Source organism: Adiantum capillus-veneris, chromosome 8 (assembly GCF_014529385.1).
Source record: "Adiantum capillus-veneris isolate H3 chromosome 8, ASM1452938v2, whole genome shotgun sequence".
Taxonomy (NCBI): Eukaryota; Viridiplantae; Streptophyta; class Polypodiopsida; order Polypodiales; family Pteridaceae; genus Adiantum; species Adiantum capillus-veneris.
The window spans coordinates 131372665-131382796 of record NC_140938.1 but is presented as its reverse complement, the minus strand read 5'-3'; the positions used below and the strand labels follow the sequence as shown (position 1 = coordinate 131382796).

General features: G+C 41.9%; 1 protein-coding gene across 1 annotated transcript; it reads right to left on the bottom strand.

Annotated features, from left to right (window-relative positions):
• Positions 1-4748: 4748 nt before the first annotated feature.
• LOC147452970 (uncharacterized) lies at positions 4749-9362 on the bottom strand. The gene is made up of 4 exons (XM_086519052.1): positions 7084-9362; positions 5218-7005; positions 5022-5124; positions 4749-4925 (listed from the first exon to the last, which is right to left on the bottom strand). The coding sequence occupies exon 2, from the start codon at positions 5966-5968 to the stop codon at positions 5576-5578; it is 393 nt and encodes a 130-aa protein (XP_086375178.1). The 5' UTR covers positions 5969-7005; positions 7084-9362; the 3' UTR covers positions 4749-4925; positions 5022-5124; positions 5218-5575.
• Between the last annotated feature and the right edge of the window lie 770 nt (positions 9363-10132).

The window sequence follows — 10132 nt, the reverse complement described above, 5'->3', positions numbered from 1 at the left end:
AAAATGTGATGTGACAGGTGACACCTCCTGATGCCTAATGTGGGTCATTGATCCCATCCCCCTATGGAGGTGTCAATTAGCGGCAAGAGGCATCATCACTAAATAACACCTGAGAGGGTATCTATGGTTGAAAATCGTCATCTCTTGTCAGTGAAGATCACAATCATCATCTCTTGTGGATCTTGAATGTGAACTAGATGTAAACTAAGTCTACACTCAGGCAAATGTAAACATGTAAACTTGTTTGAACTCGGTGTATGTGAAATTTGCAAGGTATTTGGACTACATTTTGGTGGTGTGAACTAAATGTGAACTTGGTGTAAACTCCTTACATAACAAAATCTTTGCACTAATGTAGTGATAACACATTCGTTCTATGACAGGGAAATCATGCGATCAAACCCACCCAGTACATATGTTTTCTCCCAAATGGATCACATTGTTACCATATGCATGTAGTAGTGATGTTTGTGAACACACTTAGGACCGTCAACGCAATTTTCCCCTCAGTAGGAGGTTTTTTCCCCTATGCATTGTATATACGTCCATCACTCTAGGGCTATCTTATCTTTCCATTGCACACTAAGTAATACACTCTATGTTGTGTGCCTTGAGCTTCCTTCATCTTCTTGTGTGTGTTTTCCTACAATCCTAATTCCAACAATTTGTATCAAAGCAGGTTGCACCCTCTCGGGCTTAGTCGCCAGAAGCTCAAGCACACACCTACTCACTTTCTCTGGTTTTTGTGAGCTTTGACGAGTTTCAATAGGTCAAAAACTACTTAAGGACAGCTTGTAGATCTTGGTCTAATCAAAATTTTCATTTGGGTTCATTTCGGCATTCGTTTCCAGTACAGACAATACTACACAGGCTATTTCATCATTTGTGCGTAATTTCTTTCAATGCCATATTATCACTTTTCCAAACTAGGATAGAGAGCACATGTAATTGCTTGGCCCTATCATCACTTTTCCAAACTAGGATAGAGAGCACATGTATTTGAGGAAACATCATGCATTCCATGTTTTCGCCCATTAATGAATAATTGAAGTCCTAATTTGTAACACATGTCGTCAACTTTAGGATAAACCTAGCACATGTTCTCATCCTACAAGCCCACTAAGAGAGAGCTTGCACCTTTTTTTATGGGATACCATGGAATTTTGAGCAATTCATGATGTTGCATATGTAGTGAATACCACCAAAAAAGTCTTAGTCAATCGATTACATAGTGAAGGAATACCAACATAGTACAAAGCAGGATGACCCTACTACAACAAGAGAGGATCCAAAAATCACAAAGAACGATCAATTTGGGCATCAACACAAATGGATTGATTGCACCGCACATAACTGGCCCCATTAGAATACTAGAAGTTCAATAAAATCAACCCCCCCCCCCCCAAAAAAAAACACACACACACAATGTGCACTTGAGTTCAAGACTATGGATACAAATTAGAAAGCACTTACGATTGTTCTTCCAATGTCACTATGTGTGTATGTGTGTATGCATTTGTGCACTCAAATTATCGAAGACTTGTAGCTTAGATCTTAGGACCTCGTGCTATTGTTCCTAGTACTCTTTTTCAATCCCCCACCTCTCTCTCTCTCTCTCTCTCTCTCTCTCTCTCTCTCTCACACACACACACACACACACACACACTTACTCATTACAATGAAGAGATAGAGGCTTCACTCCCCCAATATGCTTCTATACATATTGGTTGGCAGTCGTACCATTTTGTACACAAGTATGGACTTTCTCGCTCTGATACACACGTAATCAAGTAGGGATTCTCTCTCTCTCTCTCTCTCTCTCTCTCTCTCTCTCTCTCTCTCTCTCTCTCTCTCTCTCTCACTCAGACCAAGAAATTTTAATGTATCAAGGTGGAGTGAATAGAGGGCTCCTTTATAGGCCCTCTAAAGGCACCATTGTCGGGTCCTTTACTAGCCATACATGGGGCCCATATGCTTTTGATTTTCTTGATGTGCAGTGAACATGCATAACGATACCGAGTCTAGTGACTTTTTTTGTTCTCTTCGAGGGTGTTCCAACCACCCTCCACATTCTTGATACTTCTTCTAAACTGGCTTCTTCAAGTAAGATGCCCGATTACATGCATCAAAGTAGCTTGTTATGACTCCAACTTGTGGGCAATTGTGTTAAGCGATAAAGGATCCATAAAATTAAATGCCCTTTATAGGGCCTATGGGAAGTCCTCACTAAGTAGCTCCATAAGGGAGAGTTCTCTATGTGTGTGTGTACACGCACGCGCGTTGTTTGCAAGTTGCATCTCTCTCTCTCTCTCTCTCTCTCTCTCTCTCTCTCTCTCTCTCTCTGTGTGTGTGTGTGTGTGTGTGTGTGTGTGTGTGTGTGTGTGTGCAATGAGGTGCTGCAAAAGCTGATGTGGCTGTACTAACCAAGGAAAATATGAACCCCAAATGGGCCTTTTAAAGTTAAAGATGCTTCTGGAATATACTCTCTACACCAATGAGAAATGGGCTTGTGGCCACAGTCCCACCAATTTTGGCATTTTTCGAACGGCCATAACTTGAGCATTTTTACTTCAAATTTGTCGGACAATAGTGCATTTGGAGTGCATTGCCAACTCTTTCCATAGATATGTTATATGATATAGTTTTATCCATGCCCCCTCTTTTATGTCCTATTGTTGGCTGAAATTTGATTGGCTGCTCTTACAAGGCCCCTTTTGGGTTCATATTTTTCCTAATGAACCAGAGCATGCAAAAAAACATTTTTTCTAGCCAAAGAAAATTAGGGCACACTTAAAACTCTTTGAGTTTTTAGGTCATAATTTGAAGTAGGTTAGTATTTACTCTAAATATGGTAAAATTTTGTTGGTTTTCTTCAAGATAGACTCGGGATCTAGCCAAGATTTCTCACACAATGGCCACAACTCTCTCTATCTCTCTGTCTCTCTATCCAATAAGAGCCACAAAACTGGATGTCCGCAACTCTCTCTCTCTCTCTCTCTCTCTCTCTCTCTCTCTCTCTCTCATGAAGTCGGGCTACATGGAAAGCTAGCACAAGGAATACGCCACGCGGGGACGCATTGTGCTAAGATGCAGGTCATGTTAATAGCTAAACATCGAGCAAATGCACCAAATTTTCTTCATGTAGGCTACATGATCAGGAGCAACATCCATATTTTGCAGCCTCCTCTAATGAACAACGCATGGAGGGATTTATTGCCCTTGGAATTCTCTCTCTCTCTCTCTCTCTCTCTCTCTCTCTCTCTCTCTCTCTCTCTCTCTCTCTCTCTCTCTCTCTCTCTCTCTGACAAAGTTGGGCTACATGGAAAGCTGGTATGTGGAATATGATAGGCGGGGGTGCATTGTGCTAGGATGCAGGTCATGTTAATAACTGATCGAGCAAATGCACCAAATTTTTTGCACGTAGGCTACATGATCACGAGCATCATCCATTTTTGCAGCCTCCTCTAGCGAACGATGCATGGAGGGATCTATTCGCCTTGAACTTTTTAGTCTCTTTAGTAAACTTACATTTGTACCGAGTTTTTGAGGGCTCAAGAGCCTCTCTCTCTCTCTCTCTCTCTCTCTCTCTCTCTCTCTCTCTCTCTCTCTCTCTCTCTCTCTCCCCCCCCCCCAAAGCGGCTTAGAAGAATGCTTGAATTTTTTCCCCAAAAACTTGACAAATCTAAGATGATAAAATTTAGAAGTAAATTGAGTAAATTTAAGGGGTTGCAAAAAAAAATAAAAAAATTTGTAGGCTTTCTCACCTTCAAATTAAAAAGTTGGAGGTAAATCTGAAAATTTGAAGATTACACTAAACCTAAATTTTTTTAGCACAGGGCGAGAGGTCTCTCTCTCTCTCTCTCTCTCTCTCTCTCTCTCTCTCTCTCCCCCCCCCCCCAACACATACACACACCAAATGTTCGAGAAAAGTGTGTCTTAGATTGGTTAAGAAATCAAAATAGCCGATTGAAAGGAGGGGAAGATGGAGAAAATTTGCTTGAATAATTTTTTTTAAATAATAGAGTTAAATTGCAAAACATACAGATTATTTCTAAATTATTTTTGTTTGAATCTACCCTAAAGGGAATTTTGTATGTTTGTGAAATTGATTTTTTCCAAACACACACACACTACAGGGCTTCGACATTGATGGCACGTGTGTGTATCTAGATATCGGTTGGTGTCTTTGGCCACTACAAGAGGTTGTGTGCACTTGTGAAATTTTTAGCGTAGAAAATACATTGGGTTTTTATACTTCCCGGTGTCGCTAAGACAGTCGCAAATAGCATTGCTATGGAAACATCGCTATAAGCGTCGCTATGGGAACATTGCTATATGCGTCGCTGTATGTGTCGCTATACTTGTCGCTATATAGCGATGCTTACAGGCTACCTATAGCGACGCTCATAGTGACGTTACAGAGCCTTATACAACAACGCTTATAGCCACGTCCGAGAGTAAATTTTTTTGGTGGCAGCACATTCATCAATCATATTGAATGTTTCAATAACAGAGTAAACCTAAATGAATCCAAGATAAGCCCAGATTCACCATTGAAAGAAAGTGCAAGGTATAGACCCAAAGTAGTCACCCACAAGACAATATAACCATTAACTCCATCATCCATAGTATTGTTTGCAGAATAAAGATACAAAAGTGACTTTGATGAAAGTAAATCAATGACAATTGTACACATCATAGGCAAAATCACTTGATTGTTAAGCTTTGCAAATGTAATAGTTACAACACCATTGTCATTATTGAGAAAATATACATGGTTTTCCAATAGTTACAAAAAGACGTATACACGTCATCTCATTATACATATGCTATGACAAAAGGAACCTAATACTATCTAGCTACGGCTAAAGTGACGTTGTGTAATCAGACATCTCATCACGTCAAAGCAGCGTATCTGTCGGATCCTACAAAAAAAAACAATAAGACAGCTTTCTGTAAGTATAAACATATAATTTACAAAACAATACAACAAATAGAAAAGAGTAAATCGTAATACTAACCATGCCGTCGCGAGAACTTAGAATATCCATCACAGCGTTTAAGCCTTTTCTGCCTGAGTACTCGCGCTCGTACGGTGTGGGGTCAGGTCTTGTTCATTGACCACTGTTCAAAATACACAAAGAATCCATTATGTTAGAATTTAAAAGTACAAATAGACGAACTACCAAACATAAAGAGCAATGCAAAAACACTTACAAAATCGGCCTCAAATGATGTCCACCCACCGCTCCCCAAGTGGTGCGAGCTCCCTACCTCTACTCGCGCTTTGGTTGCCTTCTTTTGTTGCTTCCACTTGTCAGGATTCTCGCACGCTGCTCGCTTTGCATTCTTCCAATCTTATTTGGCCAGTCAATCTGATCTGTTCCACACATGCTTTATTGCTTTTTGCACTTTAGAACGCTTGTGCTTGCAGTATTCGCGCATTCAAACCTTCATCAAGTCTTCATTGAAGCGGTCATCTCGTGTTGACACGAGAAACTCTTCATGCAGCATACTGATGACTTTGTCTTTTAAATCACTTGATACTTCACTCCAAGTGTTTAGTATGTAGTGACTAAAACACCTGAGAGCAAAGACCACGCATGCGCGAGATCACCTTCTTGCCTTCATCATCCAAGATGATGCCGCCGCTGAAGTCGACAGAGTATGGAAAGCCCTCTCGCCTGTGACGCATGAACTTGGGTGTCTCGATAGGGGTTTCTAGCAGCGTGTCGATGGGGGTATGAACGTCAAGTGTCTCCACTGGATTTTGGGTCCCAAAGCGAGGAGTGTCGATTGGGGTGACTCCCGGAGGAGTAGGTAGTGGTGTGTAGCCAGGAACGGCTAATAGCCGCACAAAACCTGGCATAGATGGCAATGTCATGGCTCGTATGGGGATGGGGCCAAGAAGGGGAAGGTAAAGAGACTCGTTGAACATGAGGCGGTGTTGAGGCATCAGCGGCGGCATCCCCACAACAACCACCGCCGCCACCACTAGAGCGTTGGTGTCTAGACGAGTGTGAAGATCGTCGCGTAGACACTGAAGCTTCGGAGTACGCTGAATGCTCCAAAACAGAGGGAGATGCTAAAGGAGTAGAACGACATGATGGTACTCTAGAGTGATGATGATCCTCGTACCACTGCCTCTGCTGGGTTGACAAATAAGAAAGAAACTCATCATCATCCATACCTGCATTAAACACATGAATATTTAATCTTAATATAGAATGGAGAAGGAAACATGGACAAGTAGAGAGAGAGAGAGAGGACTCATAAAGGGGGAAGGATTCCTGTGTAGAGATATTCCTGTGAAGTTCTTGTGAATTTGTCTCCCGTGTGCATTCTACGTATCTTATAAAAGCATTGCGCTCCGAGTGCGATGGAAACTGAGGCTGCAATTGCGAAGGAGGTGATCCGGCCGTCTCTGCTCATAGATGTTGCTCATCCCTCCACTAGATCACCTCCTTCGCGATTGCATCCTCAGTCTCCGTCGCACTCGGAGCACAGTGCTCGTCGGCATATCAGACTTTCACGACACACCGAGGGGTGTCCCTGCTTGTGAGAACATACCTTGAGCATACGTACCTGGAGTGGATGCAATGAAGATTAAACACAATTTAAATTTCTCAAGTATAGCCACGTGAATACAATATATATTATAAAATGGAGCAAAATTGTTCAAATACAATGTTTATGGATTTAAGAGGTCTCTCTCTCATCCTCGCATAGCTCAGCATAACTCCCTATATCTATATAGAGCGCTCCGTTTAGGCAGATATCCTCCGTTTAATTTTGTAGATCCTCTGCATGCAGCCTATAGAGAGTAGCAGCTTGATGCTCGTCTGACACCACCATAGCGGCTTCTAATTGAGCATCTTCTCCAATCTCCTCCATTGATTCCGCTGTGATTGGAACATGGTAGCCCTCATACGTCCGTGCACTACGAGGGGCTACCTCTATGACGTACCACTAGTTTGATGCAGACTTTGTAGGATGAAATATCACCTGCCAGAGCCACATAACTTACATGAGAGCTTCCAAGTACATAACTTCTAAATGGATAGTTTTCAAGACATAACTTACTTCTTCACAACGCTCGGGTAGTACAAAAGTGTCTCTTAGGTCGATCCATTTTTTTAGTTGAATCCACCTCAAGGAAACCAGACTCTCCTCTGCGCATAGTAGCCTTGCGAACCTCCATGTTTATCTTATTGCACGTCGAACAAGTCGACAAAAAATCCTCTATATTCGATCCTCAAAATCTCTTGAAGCGTGTCAAAGTAAGTGAGTTCCGCCACCACATGATTGGCATCAGAGGAACGTTTTCGATTAGACTGTTCAAATTTTTCCATGATTCCACAATCTTGAGTAAAACGCTTTTTGTCGATCCGTTCCACCCTAAAATGTCGACCTTTACATCATGGTGTTGTGTATGATTTCTACCACAACCAACAAAGACTGTGAGTGGCCATTCAAACATCTAGAAAGTCAACAATCGTACATTGCAAACTTACCTTGGTCGCGCAACCTCGAGAGTACTCCCACTCCTCCTCAGTCACTTCTTCACTGCACTATTGTGTGTTTTTCAATTGGTTGTGCAATCATCTTAAGCTTATGCATGTTGGAAGGCTCTTCAGACCCGTCGATAATGCATTGATGGTCGTCTTCCCCGTCTCCACTCTATCCATGCTCTTTGTCGCTCTTGCTTTGCATCCTCATATTGTGATATCCACTTTTGCATCACTGGATTGTGAAGCATGCAAAATCAATTGATTTTAGCCTCTAGATCTTCCGTTATCTTCTTCTCAACACCGAGACTGCACATGAAGATCCCAGATATGCGCTCATCATCTATGGTTCGCCATAGCGTGTCTTGGGCTTTATCAAATCCTAGCCACTCTCCAATATAAACTAGGGACTCTGATACTAGCCAACCTTCTGCCATGCTACCCTCCGGACGTGCCTTTTGACGCACATATCCCTTAAGTGTTTTCATGAAACGTTCTAGAAAGAACATCCATCTAGAATGTACTATGCTAGCTATTTCCACCTCATCAACTATGTGAACAAGAAGATGCACCTGAATGGTTAGCATGGTAGTAGGAAAGTGTTTCTCAAACATGCACACAACCTCCGCAGCGTTTAGTTTGGATGGTATGGAGTCTACATTGATCTCCTTTTGTGAGATCCATTGCACCAACTTTTCAAGTTTGTAGATTGTGCTATGGACATCAGGAGACAAACATCCCTCAATGGCCAACGGTAAAACAAACTGCAAAATCGTCATGAGTCAGGGCCAATATGGTAACTCGTACCATAGAGATAGTCTCTTCATCCATGGGGGCAAACTGTCATCACACATCTCCTTCTGCTCTAACCATGCTTGTGCAGACATCCTCTGTGGCTCTCTTCCCAAAAGCCATCGCGTAACACGTGATTCTCTGGAAGATACGCTTGATGACCTTCGTAGATTTTCTTCTTCAATAAGGGCTCCTGACGTGCATTCAATCCAGGTCCACATGTGACACATGCTCTGTATCCGCTTGTTTGAAGCCCTGCATGTATACACATGACAATAGATAAGCTTGAGAAAAACCAAGATTTATAGTGTTTGAGTTTGAGTGTAAATCACCTGAGAATTCTGTTAGTCCGGGATAGTCATGCATGGTCCACATTAGAATGCCTCTGATCAAAGCATTCCGTCGACCTCTGTGTCGGCTCATATCCACCACTTCTATGCCAATCCACAATTGTTGTAGATCTTCCAATAGTGGACGAAGATACACATCCATATTCTCCACTTTATACCTCCCCGACACAATCAAGCTTAGCCACAAGTACCCCTTCTTGGTAGTCAACCACGAGGGAATGTTGTATAGTTGATGATGACAACGGGCCGTACATTGTAAGATGTTGATCTTTGACCAAATGGATTTATGCCATCCATGGCTAGGCCTAGGTGCAAATTTTAAGCTTCCTTGGCAAAATCCGGCCATGTTTCATCTATATGTTTCTAGGCTGCGCAGTCTGCAAGAATCCGTAGCACACCATCCAAAGATTTATTCTCCTCATGCCATGATGCTAGGGCGGCCATGGACTTACATTCAAAGAAATGTTTGATGCGAGGAAGCAAAGGAAAATGTCGCGAAACCTTTTGTGGAATTTTTGTTTTATGGAGATCTACTCGATATCTCTCGGAATCACATTTCGGACACTTCTCCATGTCTATGTATTCCCCTCTGAAAAGAATGCAGTCATTAGGACAAGCGTAAATCGAATTGTAATCCATCCCCAAGTTTTGCAAGATCTTTCTTGCTTTCTCTCTGGAATCTGGCATCACATTATCAGCTGGCAGTATATGTATGCTCTTTGAGCAATCTACACAGCAAAAAAAATGTGATACACTTGTGTAAGTAATCTATCAAATCATTATACATCTAGAGTTTTGTATTAAAGTAAACACATTGTAATAGATCACCTTAAAAGCGCTTTGACGCTAGTGTCACTCCATCCAAACTTTGCCTCCATGTTGAGAAGAACTAGGAGCGTCTTCAATCTAAACACATGTGCTCCATCATACAATGACGTATCCACTTCACTTTTCATATCATCATAGATAAGCCTTTCTGAACCCATGATCGTCTTGATCATTTCATGGATCTCGGGCTCAAACATTGCCTCGTTGGAAATTTGTTTTGCATGATCATCCTCCGAGCTGTCAGAGACTACATCTTGTGGCCTCACGTATGCTGCTTGACCAAAGCGCCTGCAAACACGTCTATTGAGTTGCAAGATTGTTGTCTGTTGGTCAGCGTTAGAGTGCGACGAATTATAATTGGCAACAACTCGATCTATAATAGATGGATCAAACTCACCAAATTCGCAAATGTGCTACAAAGAAATGCGTCTTGTCCATCGTATAGCATGTTTTTATTGATTACATGGACATAAGATCCTTGTTAAAAGATAGGTGTTTCGGTTGGACGGCCCCATATCCTCGTCACTACTCATAATGAAGGTAAAAATCTTATAACCTGGACATAAATTTAATCTTCTATTGGCATCCTCCATCTTTTCTCTCTCTCTCTCTCTCTCTCTCTCTCTCTCTCTCTCTCTCTCTCTCTCTCTCTCT